The 21,742-nt window shown below is 36.4% G+C and overlaps 1 protein-coding gene across 1 annotated transcript in view; it reads right to left on the bottom strand.

Annotated features, from left to right (window-relative positions):
* MALRD1 (MAM and LDL receptor class A domain containing 1) overlaps nt 1-21,742 on the bottom strand; it is a 792,972-nt gene that overhangs the window by 216,564 nt on the left and 554,666 nt on the right. The window contains exons 31-32 of the mRNA XM_043564232.1: nt 20,979-21,107; nt 11,949-12,110 (exon numbers count right to left, since the gene is read on the bottom strand). Coding sequence (XP_043420167.1) covers nt 11,949-12,110; nt 20,979-21,107 — 291 coding nt within the window. The remainder of the gene's footprint in view (nt 1-11,948; nt 12,111-20,978; nt 21,108-21,742) is intronic.

The following is a 21,742-nucleotide window of genomic DNA, read 5'->3' as shown; positions in this document are numbered from 1 at the left end:
GTATCATATTTGAGCAATAATGCCAAAACCATTATTTTTGGACGTGGAAATTGCTGATATCATAAGAAGACTGTGTCACTGTTTAATGGATGTACTCTGTTAATATACATAATGAAATATTCTGAAGATAATATATTGGACTAAATTATTATAATTACACCACTTTGCTTTATAAGCAGCTTCCTCTTAAAGGAGCTTGGAAGCTGAATAGATCATCTTTGCAGGTCTTAGCTGGCAGAGTGTGAATTCATAAACAAGAGATTGCCCATCTTCAAAGATATCCAGAGACGTGTATTTTCCAGTATTTCTTTAGTCGAGGCTAGTGTTTTAGTCACTTTGTATACAAGAAAGTCTTCCCTATGTGTGTGTACTACAGAACAGGGCTGTCCAATAGAAACATACTGTGAGCCATATATGGAGTCTTAGAATTTTTAGTAGCCACATTTAAGAGAGTAAAAAGAGGGGCTCCTGGGTGGCTCAGTTGGTAAAACGTCTGACTTCAGCTCAGGTCATGATCTCAGGGTCCATGAGTTTGAGTCCCGCATGGGGCTCTGTGCTGACAGCTCAAAGCCTTGAGCCTGCTTTGGATTCTGTCTCCCTCTCTCTTGCCCCTCCCCCACTTGCACTCTGTCTCTCTCTTTCTCTCTCTCTCTCAGAACTAAACAAACATTAAAAAAATTTAAAAAAGTAAAAGAGTAAAAGAAATAGGTGACCATTTTAGTAATATATTTTATTTAACCCAATGTATCCAAAGTGTGATTTCAATATATAATGATGAATATACAAAAAATTACTGATATATTTTTATGTTGTTTTTTTGTACTACATCTTTGAAGTCCAATGTGTGTTTTACCCTTACAGCACATCTCAATTTGGACCAGCCACAGCTCAAGGGCTCAACAGTTTGTGTGGCTAGTGGCTATCATATTGGACAGTGTAGGCAATAGAAGAAAGGTCTTTTGAGTCAGAGAGTTTAATATTCAAGTCCCCCTGCTCAGTCACGCCCATGGACTTGATCAGCTTTTTAAATCTTTCTAAGAATTTATATCTTCCACGTCACAATATTTTAAAAATATTAAATCAGACAACATGCCTATCTTCTTTTAGACTGCCTGACTTTTAGGAGACATTTAACTGATTTTAATACCCTTTTTCTACATCCCTTTGAAATTTCTCCTCATTTTGTTTAAAAAAATTATTTTGCTTGGATTGGAATGAAAGGATAAAAAGAGCAACTATTCAACATCCATTCAACCCTTTATAAAACTGAAAGCAGTAATGCAGGCCCCTTCATTCCAGTGGCTCCACATGAACATTCCTTTAATTTACCTGCCCTTCCCCCAAGCCCAAAATTCCTCAGCCACGCACCTCCCCCCCCACCCCCCAGTCTCTGGCTCCTGATCGATTCTTCTTTTACCACTCTACTTTTTCCATTTTCCCCCCATGGCATTTATCAACTTCCAACAAATTATTATATATATATTATATAAATTAATTAACATATAATAATATAATATTAATATATTAATATAATACTAACATAGCAATATAATTAATATAATATGAATACATTAATATAACTAATGTAATATAAATACATTAATATAATTAATATATTTAATTAATATAATACATTATAATATATAATTATATTGATTATAACACAATGTAATTAATCAATATAATTAATTAACATCTATTAATATAATTAATATATTAATTGATATTAATATGATTAATATATATTTAAGTATTATATATTAATATATTATATAATTTATTTATAATGCTTGATATTGATTTCCTATCCCTCTGCTACAATGTTAGCCATGTGATGGCAGAGATCATTCTCTGATTTGACCTACATGTATTCTAAGTACCTACAACAGTGGCTGACAAAAAATGGACTCAACGATTATTTGTTAAATGAATGAATGGGGGAAAAAAGCCACTTTTTCACCATGCCAATGCATGTCATTTTGTTTTCCATTTAGTCACATGTATTTTTAAAGTGGTGGCTGAAGCATCACACAAATCACATTTTCTCTTAATACTCTTCACAGACTTTAATGTGATTATTATTATTATGGTACATTAGTAATTAACTCCCCTTGGAGTATCCAAAAAACATCCAATTTTAAACAGAAATCTGTTCCGACCTGGTATCATAATAAAGTCCAATGTATTACTGAAGGATTAGATAAAAGAAGGATTTACAAATTACAGTCTTTGATCTCAGTATAATTTGAAGATCTAGGGAAAAGATTAGTTTTATTATTATCATTTCTGTGTCTTCCCTTCTACCTGTTTCCAGCTCCTTTGGTGTTTTCCTACTACCCAGTTCTTACTTCATGCGAGATGTCATACTGTCAGTATCTCTCACTTTATTTATTTTTTTACATATCTATTCATTTTTTCATATTTTGACTTTTTATTTTTTTAATATGAAATCTATTGCCCAATTGGTTGTTTAAGTCACATTCATATTTTGAGGGAACAATTTTTTTTAAACATCTTTTCTGGAAAATCTCAAATTTCTACCTCTCACCTACTCAAGACCTTGCTTCAGTAATTTCAACCCACAGTCTGTCTTGCTTCCTCTGTATTACCACCTATACCCTCAACACCACTAATTTTGAAGTAATCCTGGATGCCAAATTAGATCTCCTTTAAGTAAATCAGTATATAGTTCTACAAGATTAGACTTATTTTTTTCATAACTAGCATCTTATACTGAAAAATAACTATGTTTACTGTTTATAATTACATTTTTGGTCCATAGTATGCATATTTTATTATTTAAAATTTTTTATTTTAAGTAGGCTCTATGCCCAATGTGGGGCTTGAACTCACAACCCTGAAAGCAAGAAGAAAATATAACAAATGTCCACTACATTGAGTCATCCATTTCCTCTGGGAATAACTGTTCTTTTCACATTTTCATCTCTCTCTTTTATGATACTGCTTGTCTTTAATTGCCTGATGAGTTTTGGTTATTCAGTGAAAGTGCTGAATGAAGGCTTTTGTTGCTTAATGTAGGTAACTTGAAAGAATTTCCACTGCTGTTACTACAGAACTGTTTTCCTGAAAGGCTTCTCCTTTGGGAGAAGGAAAAGCAGGTGCTATAGAGGTGGGCTGGGGATGTATGCTTTCCTGTAGGGAAGTAGTTCCTGACCTCAGCTACACACTAAAATCTTGTGACTAAGTCTTAAAAATCTTGATGCCTAAGCCATGATACTAACCAATTAACCAGGATCTTTGTGGACAGATACAGATACTAGTATTTTTTTTTTAAACTCTTCATATGGTTCTGATAGGAACCCACATTTGAGAACCACGTTCTTTGGTGGGGGGACTAAGGGGTAAGTTAGTAAGCAAGCAGACAGGCAAACAGCGATGCCCCAATTTTTTCTTCTTGGATGAGGTTCTCTTTCTTTATTTCCCCCTGCAAACCTATAGTGTTGATCCTGTACAAATCCAAACATGACTTTGCCTCTTTTTTATGTTGTAATTACGTCATGATAATCTCTTCCTAGGCCCATGTCCGATTATCTTTAGATGGCAGTGATCTGATTTTACTTTACGAGTTAAAGCGCTTCTGTGGTCATGGGAGGGGCACACAACGGGACCTGAGTGCTGGTTTTCAGGGAGCTCCTCTGAAGAACTCTTCACCACCTTTGTTGGTATTTGTATGTCAGTTCAGTCTGCCCCCCCCCCAAAAAAAATGACACAAACTGGGTGGCTTAAAAAACAGAAAGTTATTTCCTCACAGTGGTGGAGGCTAAAATTCAAGATGGACGTGCTAGAGGGTTGGATTTTCCTGAGGCTTCTCTCTCTGGCTTGGAGGCTCCTCCTCGTATCCTCACATGGTCTTTCCTCTGTGTGTGCATATCCCTGGTGCCCCTTACTCTTTTTATAAGGACACTAGTCCTATTGGATTAGGGACCCATGCTTAAGACCTCATTTAACCTTAATTACTTTCTTGCCCTATCTCAGAATGTAGTCACATTGGGCGTTGGGGCTTCAATATATGAATTTTGGGGTAACACAATTCTGTCCAGAATGTATTTTTTACTTTGATCTTAGAATATCTGTGTAGCTTCCCTGGAAAGACGTGTAGTGAACCATGCTTCCCTGGGCTGGAATTTCTGCTGTTTTTACTCAATTCATCCTGATCCCATCTTGCCTGTCTCTTCCTGGAATATCTCAAAAATTTCTGGTCCAATAATTAGATTTTAAATGTGGTTATTTAAAAAATGTGATACAGTACAGTTATTTTATAGTCTCTTTAATAATAACTGATAACCGTGTGTGTGTGTGTGTGTGTGTGTGTGTGTACATGAGTGTATGTGAGTAAGATCAGTGAGTCTAGTAAACTACTGAATTAAGGTTGGCTTTAACAAATTTTTTTATTTATTGTGAATGACAGAGAGAGAGACAGTGCACAAGCACACAAGCAGGGGACAGGAAGAGAGAGAGAGAGAGAGAGAGAGAGAGAGAGAGAGAGAGAGAGAGAGAAAGCGAGAGAGAGGATCCCAAGCAGGCTCTGTGCTGTCAGCACAGAGTTGAATGTGGGGCCGATCCCACAGGCAGTGAGATCATGACCTGAGCCAAAAGCAAGAACCAGAGGCTCAACTGACTGAGCAACCCAGGCACCCCACAAAGGCTGGGTTTTATATACCTAACTCTGTATCCTTGACCAAGCCCCAACCATCCCAAGCAAATGAATATGAGGGTCTCCCTCTACTCTGTCAGAGACCAGAGTGAGATGGTAATATTACCTAGACCAAAATAGAGATTAAGTGGCCCTAAATATAGAGATTAAGGAGATTCAAGGAAGAGCTTGATATATCATAATTTATAACATTATGTAATGGTAAACTCCTAAATTATTTCCTAACACTTTCACTACAGTAAACAACACAATCGTTAATACCCATTAAGGACAAAGCATGCTACCAGATGTCCTGGAGTGGCCTTGGATTAGGCTCCATACACCAGGGATTCAGTTCTGGCTTTGTTATTTGTGACACAGGCTTACACAAGTCATTTAGCTTTTCTTGTTTGTCATCTGTAGGAATAATAATAATGCCTGTACCATCTACTGAAAAGGAAGTACAATTATCCTCTGTCTAGCCCCCAAGGCTCTGTCAACCAAGTATCAAGTAAGTTATATTTGTTGAACACTCAGTACTTTAAACTGCTATTGTACACATCAAAGCATTAGTATCACTAAGATTGTTTTGGAGTATTTTTTGACCTTGTGTGGTGAATACTGAATTGCACAATAGTAACTGCATGTGGGCTATAATCAGCCAGCATATTTCATCCCAGTTACTTTACAAACATCTACTTAATTCATACCCTCAGTTAGCAACGCGCTGTGTATTTAGCAGGCACTCAGGAAATGCTTGTTGCATTCATTAGTCCGAAATACATTGCTGTTAATAAATACAGAAAGAGACAGACAGGGAACGTGAGACCTGCATAAGTATTTATCAAGTGATTTTCAGTCTTAAATGCTGGAGGGGATATAAAAAGAGCAAAATATGTGACTCCTATCCTACCAGATTTTAGAGTTTAATTGTGGATATGGTCAATTATACCATTAAAAAGAAAATAAAGTAGTGAAGAAAGGGGGGAAAAAAAGAGACAGAAGCTTTTGTTTTATACCTTCATTAGTTCATGTCACCCAAATGTCACTCTTGCCATTAAGTCCCGTATATACTAAGCCTAAACACTATTCATGGGCGCACGAGAGTGGATTAATGTCTGTAGTTTCTCTCCACAGCTTCCGCAATGGCTCCAAAAAGACTCATAAATAGGCCCGTGATGGGCATTGAAAATGTCCTCCTTATGGATCTAATTCTTCATCTTGGTAACAATAAGTGAAAAGATCCATAAATACAGTTTTAATTAACAGCAACGTTGAGATGTTTAGAAATAGACTGTAGGCCCTTTGAATCTGTTTGGCCTTCTCATAAAGAATTTTGTTTTTCCCAGAGGGTCAAAATTAATTAATGTCCCTACAATTTATTTAGCAGCCCATTGTTTCAGAGATGCCTAAACAAGTTCAGTGAGCCGTATTAGTGTATCAGGGATGATATAATCAGGCTGCTTTGAAGAGACTGCTCTGTAAAAATATCCTGTCTCAAGTACTGATTAACAGGGGGGGATAATAAAGTATTCTGTCAGAATGATTACTTTTCTTTATCTGCGGACAACATTACTTGTGTACAATATTGCATAATGACCAGATTCAAAACTTTTCATGTGGCCTCTAATGAACTCACACAAGCTATAAAAGTTCAAAAAAGAAAATATAGCCATCAATAGTCTTTAATTATTCCATTAAAAGGTATTAACTGATCACTTATGTCTGGTTTTTTTTCCTTTTGAACAATGTACAGAACTTTTCCCATGTCCACTAATTATATTATTACCTTTTCCTAAACTGAGCCTAGGATACTTTTGTGCCATTAGCAAGTGTTATACTAGCAGCCATGCTCTGTAATTTTCAAATACTGTCTTAAGATAAGGAGATACTGTTATCTAGAGACCTCACAGACATTGTATGTAAATGACACTGTCTAGATCTTGGTTGTAAAAATGAAATTTGGCTTCTTTCTCATAAGTTCTCATGGGAGTATTTATCCTCAAGAACTATCATAAAAGTAAAAAAACAAATATTCATCTAAATGTATATTCACTGTTGTGATGTTTACTATAGTGAAAGTGTTGGGAAATAATTTAAGAGTTTACCATTAGGTCACTTTATAAATTACACAATATCCCAAAAGTAGAATGTCATGTTAAAAATATTTCATAATGTATAAACTTGTTCATGAGACATTTATCAAATCACGGAATCTAGTAGAAACCTATTTTTATTTGAAAATATGTATATTAAGAAAGAATGGCAAGATACACAAACATAAAGCTTATAAACGATTATATTGCTCTATTGGAATTACTAGACAACTTTTTTCTTTTTTTTCTACTTATTTATACGTTTAAAATTTTAGAAAAAGATGTATTACCTAGTAATGTAAAATTGATGAAAAGAAATAATAAAGAAAAACTAAATATTAAAAGAGTAAAAAAGATGGTCATTCATTGTTTTTAAGTGGTAAAATTAAAAATATCCAGCACATTTTCTGTGGGGAACAAGCTTAGGAATTCCCTGAGCCGACACTGATGGGTTAACAAGGCATAAAGAATTAGAAAGGCATATGATGAACACACCCAAGTTTGGGTAAACAAGATTAGGTAAATAAGGTTAGGTAAATGGGGCAAAGGCCTCCAGTGTAGGACAACAGTATAGGACAATAGCAGAAAGCTGTTTTCACAGGAAGGAAGGATCAAATTAGGTAAACAGGTAAAAAGGCCAAAGACCATAGCAGGGCAAAGTTTCCCAGAGGGGAGCTAATTAACAAAAGAAAGATGCCTTGTTGACCCTCAGGTAGCAGGCTCTTTCTTGTTCCCTAGGCCAGTTTAGGTAATCAGAAGTGGGGCCTCATGTTTGCTTTAAACAACCTTCCACCCAGCACTAGAATCTTGTTTTGTATTGACCCAAACCCCTAACACCGCATATCTCCAAACCCCCTTTTCCCCATGCCCATGAGTTAATTTTCATGGCCATGAGTTAATGTTTACAGTTTCATTGTCTCTCTGTGCATGCCCATCACACCCATCATGCTTGTAAGCCTTCTGATCTTAATAAAAGCAGCTCAAAGACGCTTAGCTTATTCGGGGCTCTCATCTTCTCCCAGATGTTAGCCTCTCTTGCACTTTTAATCCTGTGCCCTGCTCTCTTGCCGGACAAGAGAGAACTCCAGACCCAGAGTCTATGACAATTTTCCACAGACACATGTAGGTGCTACCATCATGTATGTTAGATTTTCTTTTGAGGTGCAATTCCTGTTTTTACTTCTTTTCTTTTTTTTTTTTTAGACTTATTCTCCCTCTCCTCTACTCCAACCCTATCACTCATCCAAGTAATCCAAGTTAATAATATATATATCCTTTTTAAAAAATCTTTCTCTTCATGCTTAGTTATTCATAGAAATATCTATGTAGAATTATACACGTGCACAAATAAAGGGGCATGAGTCATTGTTTTAGAAAAAAATTGTATCATACAATAATCATTTTGCATATTGCTTTTTGCCTTTAATACGTTTTGTAAATCCCTACAAATCAACTGTATAGTGCTAAACTCACTCTTTTTAGTGGCTGCATGATGTTGTATGCTTGGATTTAACAAGTTACATGAGCCTCCAGGCTGTTCCTCTAGTTCCCAACAGGGGGCAATGTTGTCCCCAGGAGATAGCTGCCAATTTCTAAAGACATTTTGAGCTGTCGATACCAGAGAGAAGAATGCTAGTAGTATCTAGTGGCTACAGGCCAGGAATACTGCCAAACACTATGTAGTGTATAGGGCAGCATCTCAAAAATTAATTAAATTACCTAAAACATCACTCGTGGCCATGGGGCACACCCGCAGACCATATTCTGATCTTAGAGCACTTGGCATTGGCTGTCTCTCTGACTGTAATCCTCCTCCCTTAGGAATCCAAATTGCTCATTTGTCACCTCCTTCAAGTCTTTTTTGAATGGCATCTTCTCACTGCCACCTATCTAGCCAGCCTATCTACTGCAACACACACAACTATCCGTATGTCTACTCAATCCTACTTAGTCTGTTCCTTTTTCTACTCAGCTTCCAATGGGGGACATAATTTATTTACTTATGATATATGTTCACTGATCTCTTCCTTTTTTCTAGAATGGGAACTCTACTGTGGAAGGTGTGTTTTAAATTCATTAATGTATCCCCAGTACCTAGAACAGTGCCTTGCATGCAATAGGCGAATAAATGAATAAGAGAACAAATAACTGATTGTATGAATGAGGGACATTCATTTTATTTCCCATTATTTTAAAAATTTTTAGGGGCGCCTGGGTGGCGCAGTCGGTTAAGCATCCGACTTCAGCCAGGTCACGATCTCGCGGTCCGTGAGTTCGAGCCCCGCGTAGGGCTCTGGGCTGATGGCCAGAGCCTGGAGCCTGTTTCCGATTCTGTGTCTCCCTCTCTCTCTGCCCCTCCCCCGTTCATGCTCTGTCTCTCTCTGTCCCAAAAATAAATAAACGTTGAAAAAAAAAATTAAAAAAAATTTTTTTAAGTTTTTATTTATTTATTTTAAGAGAGAGACAGAATGAGTGGGGGAGGGGTGGAGAGTGGGGGCGTGGAGAGAGAGGGAGGGAGGGAGGGAGGGAGGGAGGGAGGGAGGGAGAGAGAGAATCCCAAGCAGGCTCCACACTGCCAGCACAGAGCCCAATGTAGGGCTTAAAATCATGAAACTGCAAGATCATGACCTGAGCTGAAACCAAGAGTTGGACACTTAACCCACTGAGGCACCCATGTGCCCCTTCCATTATTTTTAATGACAAACAATGCTGAAGTCAATATCATTACACACATGTGCTTATGTGTTGGTTTTTTATTTCTGTATGGCCAGAATGCTTTCCAAAAGGACATTTCCCCATAACTATGTATGAGTATCCTTCTCCAGCTACCGACTCTCCATTCCTCAACCATTTTCTGACGGCTTTTGAAAACCTTTCCCAGCTGCTTATTTTGATTTGAATTTTTCTGATGACATGTGGACTTGGGCATCATTTAATATTGTTGTTGATTATTTCAATTTGATCATCTGTGAATCGGCTATGCAAATCTTTTCTGGCTGTTGAAATTGACACCTGTAGTTAAGTCTGTAAGTTATCCATATGTATCTTACTTGTAATTGGCACCATTTTTTTTTGTCTAAACTATCGTTTGCCTGTTGATTTTGTTTATGGAATTTTTAGGCCACAGCTGAAATTTTATACCATCAAATATGTACATCTTTTCTTTTGTAGCTTCTGGGGTTTTAGAAGTGAGATCCTGCCTTTAAAGTGCATATAGTTTTACTCTCTGTTTTCTTACAAGAGTTTTATTGTTTTTATTTGTTGCATTTAAGCCTTTAATCCATCGGAATGCATTTCTGTATATAAAAGACACAAAAGAAAACCTGGGGTTTAACTTCATTTTATTTCAGCTGTATAACCAGATATGCCAAAACCATACTAAAGACTATATCTTTTACCCCACGTAATCGACCTTTGTTATATATTAAAGTCTCCTAATTACTGACCTCAGTGTCTTAATTTTCTGTCCTGTTTGTTAACTTATAATCTAGTGTATACTAACTTCATGCTTTTGGAGGAAGGAAGGAAGGAAGGAAGGAAGGAAGAAAAGAAAGAAAGAAAGGAAGAAAGAAAGAAAGAAAGAAAGAAAGAAAGAAAGAAAGAAAGAAAGAAAGAAAGAAAGAAAGAAAAAACTTGGTGAGGAAGAGTAAATACAACTTGGCAGGTCAAAAAGAATAAGAATATTCAATTTGGATATGAATTAGGGACCAAATTTAAAACAAAAAAGGACAGCTACACTGTAATTGAAGGTCATATTATTTTCAAGCTGCCCAAATATAGAAATAAAAGTATTCTTCTCTTTTTACTACCATAAAACAGCTGAGACAATTACCCATACTTTTTCGTTGAAAAGTCATTTTAATTAATTCCATAAAACCTTGTTCTTTTTTCATTGGACCTATGCTTCAATTGTTTTGACTGATATTGTATTAAGTAGAGTTCTCTGGAGAAGCAGAACCGATAAAATATGTATGAATCTAGAAAGACATTTACTATAAGGAATTGGCTCACATAATTATAGAGGCTGGCAAGCCCCAAATCTGCAGTGTGGGCTGGCAGGCTGGAGACTCAGGAAAGCCAATGTGTCAGATGAAATCTTAAGGCAGGCTTGTGGGGAATTACATCTGCTCAGGGAGGCCAGTCTTTTATGTTCTATTTAGGCCTTCAACTGATTAGATGAGGCCTACCCACATTATGAAGGGTGATCTACTCAAAGTTCACTGATTTAAATGTTCACCTCATCCGGGGTGCCTGGGTAGCTCAGTCGGTTAAGCGTCCGACTTCAGCTCAGGTCATGATCTCACGGTTCGTGAGTCCGAGCCTCGCATCGGGCTCTGTGCTGACAGCTCAGAGCCTAGAGCCTGTATCAGATTCTGTGTCTCCCTCTCTCTCTGACCCTCCTCCGTTCATGCTCTGTCTCTCTCTGTCTCAAAAATAAATAAACGTTAAAAAAAATTTAAATGTTCACCTCATCCAAAAACACCATCCAAGTTGACACAGAAAAGTAACCCTTGCAAATATCTAAGGCCATTTTTTATCACTGGAAGAGCTAGATTTTATCCTTAAGAGAATTTAGAAAAGGTTTATCCCCTAAGAAAAGTTAGATTCCTGAGGGGGGAAAATCGCAGAGTACACAAGACTTCAGGGTAAAAGTAAATAAGAATAAAAGCTGACTTCCACTCTGACTCTATTACCCAGAAGACCATGAAGGATTACATTAACCTCAAATCAGACGGAAGGAGGCAAAACTTGTGAAAAGTATGCTGATGTTCATTCTTACCATCATCACTTTATGTCTCTGCCCCTACATTTCAGAGGGACTGAAACAGAATTGGTGGCTGCATCATCAGCATGAGAACCCTTATTACTGCTAATTGTACATCTTTGCCTATTATATGCATTAACCTGAATGCCCCTACTTGTTCCTGCCCCCACTGGACACTTTTTGACTCCACCTTTATGGGATAGTAAATAAAATCTTTGAGGCTCTTAAAACATGAGTCGTGGATTTCCTTGGTGTGGCAATGTCAGTTCTGAGTCTATTCAATAATCCAGAGTTTAAAAACAAGGACTAACTTTCTTTTAATGAGTTCTACCCACACACAGGACATAAGGAATATCCTCTGATACTCATCCAAATTGTTAATACAGATTTCCATGAGTGGATTATTTGGCCTGTGGGTCTCTGGTAGACTTACCCGGTGTGTGATCAAAGTCTGCACTCAATGCCTCTGCAGGAATTCTACTGCCAATGGCCCAGTCTAAGTCATCTTGAGAGTCCTGAATAAGACTGCAGGCTGTGGTCCAGTTTCCCGAAGTTGTTTCAAAATTACAACTTCCCATTGTGCTCGTATACTGGCCTAAGGAAATGAAAATATTAACAGAATGTTCTGAAAATATATATTATACACTTTATTACACTACACTTGTGATTATTTAAAATTAATACTTGCATATTTTAATTATTTATTAATAAATGTAAAGAACCAGGACATTTGCACCCATTGGTAATATCAATTGTACACTGTAGGTTTTTTTTTTCTTTTTTTTTATCATAAAGTCTAGAAGTAGTGCATGAATACTGTCATTTATCCATGAAGGAGTTCTATGGGTTGACTAATAATATTATAGATGATTGATAAAACTGTGTCTACACATGAGCAATGAACATAATATTATGATAATACAGATAAGTCAGGTCAAATAGATCAACAGCTCCAGTTGTCTAGATGTTTAATTCAGTCCCTCTGTTTACTCTGGTGTTTGAACAGCACAGACCGTTAGAGGGGCAAAGTCATTAACTAAAGAAAAGGTGCCTTTGGAGAAGCAGTAAACTGCAGAGGACACAAATGCTCTCGGCATACCATACCAATCATCCACATACATTTCAGAGCTAGTCACGAAATACTGAAAAAAGTTCTCTTCTAAGTGTTGGTTGATAACTCATTAAAAATTAAGTTATTTACAATGAGAAAAATTACTATTTAATAACTGAATGTCTACTACCTAGTCATCTATGAAAAGTACCATCATAACATGGTGATATATACTTTCATTTTTCTTTATTTTTTTTCTTCTTTTCCTTGCACAACAGTTATTATTTTTGAGCATTCACTGTAAAACTGTTGTACAGACAGAATGATTGGGTTATTTAATCAGTATGAATCTATTGAGATTGTCATTGATTTTTTCCTTCCTTTTTAGAAAGATGAAGTTTGAGTTACTTTTAATATTTCTTCTCTGGATGGTTTCTCTTCATAACTTCTTCTTAACATAAAATTAATACTAGCATATAGAAACTTCATCAGAAGAAGAACTTGCTGTCAAATGGATGCCAAACATATAGCAAACAAAGCTTTAATATTTCTTCAGAAAATTTTCTGGATCCCTGAAAATATTTCACTAAATATCCATATTTTTACTTCTCAGGCATGATTGCATTTTAACCCTAAATTCTAGAATCATTTTTAATTATGTACATTTCTTTCATTCATTCTACATGACATATAATGTATTTGATTCTATATTCTTATTTATGGGCTCTCTATATCCCCTTTTTATGTTTATCATTCCAGTATTGTGAAAAAATAGGTTTATATTATGCTATACAATATGGCTAAAAGAAATCCAGTTCTCCAGCTGTTTAGCTAACACAACCACAAACATGCCGAATATGCCAATATAAGTACAAAAAACAGTCATAGGTGTTCTTTAGAATGATGTCACATACAGCTTCTGCACTATTGCATTTCTATGTAACTGACTCCCTAACACATACGACCTACAATAATTATTCTATATCCTTTTTGAATCTCTGTAACCACTCTTGAACCTTCTGTCCCACCTTGTCTAATATATGACTTTATGTATGACTCTAAAGAGATCTATACAATCAAGATAAAATTTCTCTTATATTTCATTCTCTCTACCTCAAATTATGTCATTTTCCTTTCTCTTTTCTAGAGCTAATCTCAGTTTATAATCTCAACACCTTACCAAACACTGCTATTAGCATTCCACAGCTTCATTGATTTCAGTTAGAAAACTTTTCCAGGCCTTTCAATCTCATATTTTCTACCAATTCCTGTCTTATAACTTGCAGACATAGCCAGGTGCCCCTCTTGATTTAATTTTACATGCCTAAATTTCTCACTCTGTATAGATAGCTTCACTCACCCTGGCCCATGGTCCTTCACACTTTCATGCAGATAGCCTACAAATCTGCAGCCAGGATGAAATGGAGATGTTTATCTTCAAATGTGGGCTGAATATTCCACTTGGAATCTGCAACTGTCATCTCAAAACCAAAAAGCCTAAAGTGAACTCATCACTCACCTCTCGAAATTAGTTCTTCTCTTTGAGATTATTGCTTAATTTCAGAGCATGAATCTTCTCTCTCTTTTTAAAGATGTTAACTTTGGAGCTATCTTTGATTCTGCTTTCCTCATTTCTATGTCCAATCTATCAGAACTTGCAGGTTCTCCCTTCGAGAACTTAACTCACTCTTTTCCTTGAAGTTCATAACCCCTATTACAGTTCCAATGGTTCAAGCCCCTGGTTTATTTTAAGAGTCTACTTTTTTTTGTCAGTATAGCCTTCATCATATCAACTTTACAAATCCGAACCACATTAGTTATCTCTAAGAAAGCTCTTGTGTTATTTCCATTGATCAAAATATCCAGTTTTCCACATTGGTTGAACATACTCTCTTAAACCCCTTGCCTTGCATACAACAACCTTTCCTATGATGCAAAGTGTTCTTGAAACTCAATCTCAAAATTGCCTCTATGCCAGATAAATTTTTTTATAAAATTGTCTCTTAAATAAAAACAGATTTTTTTTTTCAACTTTTATGTTTAGGACTACTTTTCTCTCTTTTACGAATGTTTCTCTCACAGTGGGATGCTCATTTATCAGTCATTTCTTCCCTCTCTTGTAGAGGACAGACTGCCATTGTATTTGACTATTCATCTTCATTCACTCAGATATCTAGAGATGACTTATAATTTATTTAAGCAATTGTGAGGTGCAATGTTCTCTTCTTTCCTTGTATTGATTAGTTTAGCCATAGTCTTGGGATACAATTCTAGACAATGAGCCATATTGTGAAAAAGGGACCTAGGAAAAGTTTGCCTTGTTCTTAAGAACAAATCAAAAGAAAGAAAATCTGTTTATCCCTTCTGAAGATATCCCTGTAAACATGTGATCCTTGGGATTGAAGAGATTATATGGATAGCTGACTTGATTAAAAAGTCAGTTATATGAAGATGGCAAGGAAAAAGAAGGAAGGAGTCCATATAGTTCTAATATTTTGATAAGAAAAGTTGTTGCATTCACCAACTTTAAGGCTCCTTGCTTTTCACTTCTTGTTATTTGAGATAACACATTTTCCTTATTATATCAATCAAAAATGCAGTTGGTTCCAATTAATAAGTAGCTAAACCCAAGTAATAGTAGCTAAAACACACAGGAATTAATTCATCTCAATTAAAAATGAGTCAGGAAGTTGTCCGTGTAAGCATGGCATTGTGGTTCAACTGTGTGGTTGTAAAGCATATATTTTCCATCTTTTCTGTCATCTCATCATCCTCAGGCTCTTCATGGTTGCATGACTGTTGTTCTTACCAGTATCACATATATTAAAGGCATTAAAAGAAGTGGGAAGAGGAAGGGTATCTGGGTGACTTAGTTGGTTGAGCATTTGACTCTTGAATTCCACTCAGGTCATGATTCCAGGGTCGTGGGTTGAGACCCACATCGGGCTCAGCACTGTGTGTGGATCCTGCTTAAGACTGATTCCCTCTCTGTCTGTGCTTCCATCCCTGCTCATTCTCTTTAGGAAGGAAGGAAGGAAGGAAGGAAGGAAGGAAGGAAGGAAGGAAGGAAGGAAGGAAAGGGAAAGAAGAAAAGCCTTTTAGTTTTTAACTATCCTGGGGCTTTTCTTTCTAAAAGGGATACCTTCTCAAAATTTCCATGTATATCTCATTAGCCTCTGATGGCTGCAGGGAAGTCTGGAAAAGATGGCATTTGTATTTGGTCACAAAGCTGCCCCAAATAAAACCAGAGTTCTGTTTTTAAGAAACAAAAAGGGGTGCTCGGCAACTAATAGGAACTACCATGATGTCTAAACTTGTTGAGGTTGAAATTTCTGCTACAAGCATATTAATTAATGTACCTTTTCCATTCCACCTAGCAAATCCTATTCACCTTTGAATGCTTGATTTATGTCTTATCTTTCCTTTTCAGACCATTTCAGTTCTCTGATATTATGTGTACATGTGTGGTTTATGGCACTTAACAGCAACTATAGTCATTAGTATTCATTTGGAAATTCATTACTTCTTCATTGTAGATCGTCATCGTAATTGTTTACCATTGAATTACTATAAACATTTCTATGTGAGTGGTATTACTACTTAACCCTGTTACAACCGTAAGTGCTTTCATATAGAACTATTAAATGATAGATGATGCAAGGAACTCTGTAATATTACTTGGTGATGATTATGTGGTCAGTATTTTTTTAATGGTTATTGTTTTAGAAAAAAAAATATTTTCTAAATTGTGACCTTTGTCATGATTCCTCGAATAGATTCAAAGCATTACTAACAACATTTAAACTACTGGCATTTTCTCAGTGGGAGAGAATTCAGCCACATGGTTGTATGGTTAGTGTAAATTTTGGTCAATTTATATTTTTTAAGAGCTGGCCCTGTAATTGATTATTTTTCATTACTCATATCCACATATTTGCCTTATTTTGCTATACCATAATGCATCATACTTGAATAATACTTTCTCCTCAGTGTGAAATTGCTTCATAGAGCACTACATTGATAAGAATCTCGAAGAGTCTCGGTTCAGTGGGAAAGAAGGATCTGACTGGATAATGATGTTTGTAACTGTTGTAAAGTCAGGCGAGAATGTTTTCACCCACACCTTGCACATCCCTAGCCTAGAATACAAAGCACACTTAATACAAGCTTTAGGTGACAATGTTCTTCCATGTAAGAAAAGAGCACATTTTTTAAACAATTTTTTTTAACGTTTATTTAGTTTTTGAGAGACAGAGAGAGACAGAGCATGAGAAGGGGAGGGGCAGAGACAGAGAGGGAGTCACAGAATCCGAAGAAGCAGGCTCCAAGCTCTGAGCTGTCAGTAGAGAGCCCGACTAGGGCTTGAACTCAGGAGCTGTGAGATCATGATCTGAGCTGAAGTCAGACACTTACCTGACTGAGCCACCCAGGTGCCCCAAAAAGAGCACATTTTTAAACTCAACTGTTTATTTTAAAAAGAAGTGATTTCGGGGCGCCTGGGTGGCGCAGTCGGTTAAGCGTCCGACTTCAGCCAGGTCATGATCTCGCGGTCCGTGAGTTCGAGCCCCGCGTCAGGCTCTGGGCTGATGGCTCAGAGCCTGGAGCCTGTTTCCGATTCTGTGTCTCCCTCTCTCTCTGCCCCTCCCCCGTCCATGCTCTGTCTCTCTCTGTCCCAAAAATGAATAAACGTTGAAAAAAAAAATTAAAAAAAAAAAAAAAGAAGTGATTTCATTTTTTCTAAATGGTGCATTTTTGCAACAGAAGTTAGAGATGCAAAAGAAAATTTTATCTTTATTTATAACCTGCAGTAAAAATTTACTCATGAGGAACAGCTGCATTAACTTCGAATAAGTATAAAGTACGTGAAATATATACACTATGACTGATAAGTTTCAAGAGAATATAAAAATAATGAAATGGAAGAGGCCAACATTATTAATCCTTGAAGACTGAACAAATATGTTCTTTATGGCATTTAATTCTCAAAGCACTCTATAGGTTGGATGTGATTATATCTAATATAAAGATGAGAAAATGAATCTCTGAGAATTTAAATAATCATTCAGCATGTGAGGGTCAATATCAAAATGAAGACTTCAGTTTAATAAACCAAAGATCCATTTCTTCCTTCTATTTCTCCAAAGGTCATTTAAAAATTTTTGTCATTTATTTCGTCATCCACAATAGATTATCGGATTGCAGGAATCTAACCCTGGTGCATCCAATGTATCCCAAAGACTATCAACATAAAATTCTAATGGTCAATTTGCAGAATCAATAAGTCACCTGTATACCCCTGTGTGTGGATGTGAACAACGTCTATCAAAAGGTCTTTAGGAAAGTGACTATTTCATTTGTCAACATATTGTTTTAATTTTATTAAATTCAAATACAGCTTGCAGTTGTCCACCAAAGCTGTAGGTAACACAAACAAATATAAGCACATAACAGACTCAGTTTCTGAAAATCAAAACTGCCTTTGTATGGTTTCACATCAATACCTCATAGAACTGTGGGAAAAATAAAAATCACATAAAGCAGTCCGAGAAGAAAAATGAGTGAAGGCAAGGAAAAAAAAAGCAACATTCATATTTGAAAACCAAAATACCTAATAACTATTTATGTTTTATAAGCCTATATTGCATGGGCACATGTAATTCTGCAACTATACTTCCAAAATAAACCATGATAACCTTATTATTATTATCACTTGTTATATTTCAAAAGTAATAAGAATTTTTAAAAATTATTACCAACTATAAAAAAAAACAAAGAACACTATATTTTACTATATTCCCCCTGCCCTGCTGCCCCCCCCCCCCACACACCGGTTTTTCCCTCCACCATTACTACGGTTATTGAAGTTTACCACAAAGTCTTATTCATTTTTATACATTCGTTGTTTAGAAAGTTGTTCCTAGCCCATACTAGGAATAGGAATAAATGGAAGAATATATTCTGTATGTAAATGTTTTCAAAACATTCCTCTCCTAAAATGAGAGGAAGAAAAAATTTTAATTCTTTAAATTAAATTATTTAATTAAGTAATTATTTTTCTATGTGCATGTGAGAGCTGTCCTTTCTCCTCACTGGATTATGTATTTCAATGTCATAATGTTCCAAGTATTTTTCCTTAGAATCTTTCTTTGTTTTGCTGGCGGTTATTAAATACTCTACTTGTTAGGCCCGGTGGAAAATTAGTGATTTCACAAATGGTTTGGAGCATTGTTTCAGAGCACCATTGGAATCAGTTCTCTACTGTCAGGATCAAAAAAATATTTTTTGGTGCACCTAAGGAAAACAGCTGGAAAGAACAACTAACTGGAATTTAACTAAAAACTTAAAAAAAAAAAGACTACTAGAAAGTATTTTTCAACGTATTATAAATTTTGTTGGAATTGCATATATATTATAAGGGAAATAAATAATAGTTTATAAAATCAAGATTATGATAGTACTGTGGCACTGACAGTACCATTTTAAGAAGTGCCTATGATTTTCACTCCCTTTTATATTTTGATTTTAAAATGAAAGTATAGGATTAATGTTGAGAAATTTATGCTATGAAATAAGCCAGTCACAGAAAGACAATTACTGTATGATTCCAAATACTGTGTAAAGTACCTAGAGTTGTCAAATGCATAGAAACAGGAAAGAAAATGGTGGCTTTCAGGGGCTGGGAGAGGGAAAATGGATGATTATTGTTTAATGGGCATAGAGTTTCGATTTTTCCAGATGAAGAAGTTCTGGAAATGGATGGTGGGGAAGTCTACAATAATGCAAATGCACGTAAGGCCACTGAACTATACAGTTAAGAATGGTTAAAATGGTAAATTTTATATTATGTATATTTTACCACAATTTAATAAATGTAATAAATGAAAACAAAGAGAAAATGAACACTTCAGAAGCATCATTACTATAAGATGCTGAGGAATAAAAACGAATTAAGTTTAAAATAAAAACTTAAACATGACTTCTGTGGTTCTCCCTTCCTATACATGCATGACATTTTCCCAGGGGTGGAGTTGAACCCTTTCTCTCTTTGACTCTAAGACCCTTTGACTCTTTGACTCTAAGCTTTTTAATTTGAATGACCATTAGAAAGAACCAAGAGTGACATTCTAGACTTTCCAAGGCTAAGCCATAAGAATTCTTGTTGTTTTTTTCCTATGGATCCTAGAATGCTTGCTCTTTTTTTAAATTTTTTTTTTTAATGTTTATTTATTTTTGAGACAGAGAGAGACAGAGCATGAGCAGGGGAGGGACAGAGAGAGAGGGAGACACAGAATCCGAAGCAGGCCAGGCTGTGTACTGTCAGCACAGAGCCCGACGCGGGGCTAGAACCTGTCAACCGTGAGATCATGAGCCGAGCTGAAGTTGGACGCTCAACCGACTGAGCCACCCAGGCGTCCCTAGAATGCTTGCTCTTGAGATCCTTTACTCTGGTAAAAGCCAGTCCCATGCAAGATATCTGATTGTCTTGTGATAGCTATGTTATGGAAAGCCCAAGCCACATTTGATTACCCTGGAGGATGAGACGCCATGTCAAACCAAACAGAGAGACCAAAGAGAACCAATGTGCCAAACATGGAGGGGATAGAACTATCTTTAAAGTGACTCTCCTATTTCAGCTATACTAGTTGAAGACATGTAAATCAGAGACAATTGGCATTGCTGATTCTTTTCGCAGTTAATGATCCACAAAATTAAAAGCCAAACGAAACTTTTACAGGCCCCTAACTTTTAGCATAGTTTCCTATGCAGCAAACACTGCAACAGGTAGCCTGTACGGTACCAAGATTCCATTCGAATGCTCGTCAGTAAGAAATATGAAAAAAACTTCTTTGGATTTAAATACATACTCACATTTTAAAAATACGTGACTTTTAGACATCACTGGAATTAAAGCTTCAATTGAAAAAACAAAAACAAAAACAATGTGGCCAATCTAGTCCTCTTTTCCCAGAGCAACGTAATTGATAAAATGAATCATTAAACTAGTATTTATTTAAAGTGCTCATTTTAAACCTCATGTATAAAATCAACCATCTTTTGGAAAAGGAATGGAAAAGGAAATGAAAAGCAATGAAGAAATGTAGATGGCTAGGTCAGTTTCTGGCAATTAAAATTCTGACCCCACGCACAGTTCTGCACAATGACATGTTGAGAAATTTCTGTGACGAGATTTGCTGCAGTGTTTAGTATGGGGGTAAAATGGTTTAGAGAGCTGAAATTTAGATATGTGGAGAGAGAAGTTGGAGGAAAAAAAAAACATTTCAGCTACTTTAAATCTACTCTAGTGCATGAAAAGAACACGTCCTCTCAGTCACCAATGCCGATATGTTACTTTCCTAATAAAATGCAAATCTGTGCTGAATGGGCTGCATTAGAGCAGCCAAGTCCACTTACCACAGTGAGCCTCATCAGACCTATCGGAGCAGTCCGGTTTATAGTCACAGACAAGGTGAGATGCAACACACTTGTTGTCATGGCACAAAAAATCAGTGGCTTCTGGGCAAATCTCAGAAGTCTCTCCCACTGGGGAAAAAAGATAAAAACAAAAAGTCATTTTTATAATATTTTATTCAATATTAGTGGTCTCTTGGTAGTTTTATAGATTCCACGCCTAAATAAATGACTGATTTTAATAGTTGTCCAAGGCAGACTTCTAGACAACCCCACCCACCTCAGTACCACATCCAATTTCTCAGCAAGTTTATGTGGATTGCACTTTCAAAATCACCTTTGATCGGTCGAGGGTTGACCATTATCTATTATCTAAATAAGTCTTATTCAAGACCCTAAAAATGTTTTGCTTTGGTTCTGGCTTAGTTTTCTAGTCTCGTTTTCTGCAACTGTCCTCATGAGCACCTGCAATGAAACTACCGTGTAAGGTTTCACAGATAGATCACTGGCTCTTCATCCTTCCACGTGTCCACATACACTGCTTCCTTTATCTACCGTGACCATTCCCTCCTGTACCCCTGGTGGTCTGCTCAACGTCAAGACTCAAGGAAACAGCTGCTCTGTCCCCTTGTTTTGCCTTTTCTTTGTCATCCAAGCCCCAGGTTGGGTACCTACGTTTAATGTCCCCTAAGAACCATTCTATTCCTATGTGAAATGTTTACCACCTCATATAAGAGCTGTATCACATGTCTGTCTGCCCTCCAGTC

This window comes from Prionailurus bengalensis, chromosome B4, assembly GCF_016509475.1.
Source record: "Prionailurus bengalensis isolate Pbe53 chromosome B4, Fcat_Pben_1.1_paternal_pri, whole genome shotgun sequence".
Taxonomy (NCBI): Eukaryota; Metazoa; Chordata; class Mammalia; order Carnivora; family Felidae; genus Prionailurus; species Prionailurus bengalensis.
Note: the sequence above shows the minus strand (reverse complement) of the source record. Positions and strands in the feature narration are given on the sequence as shown.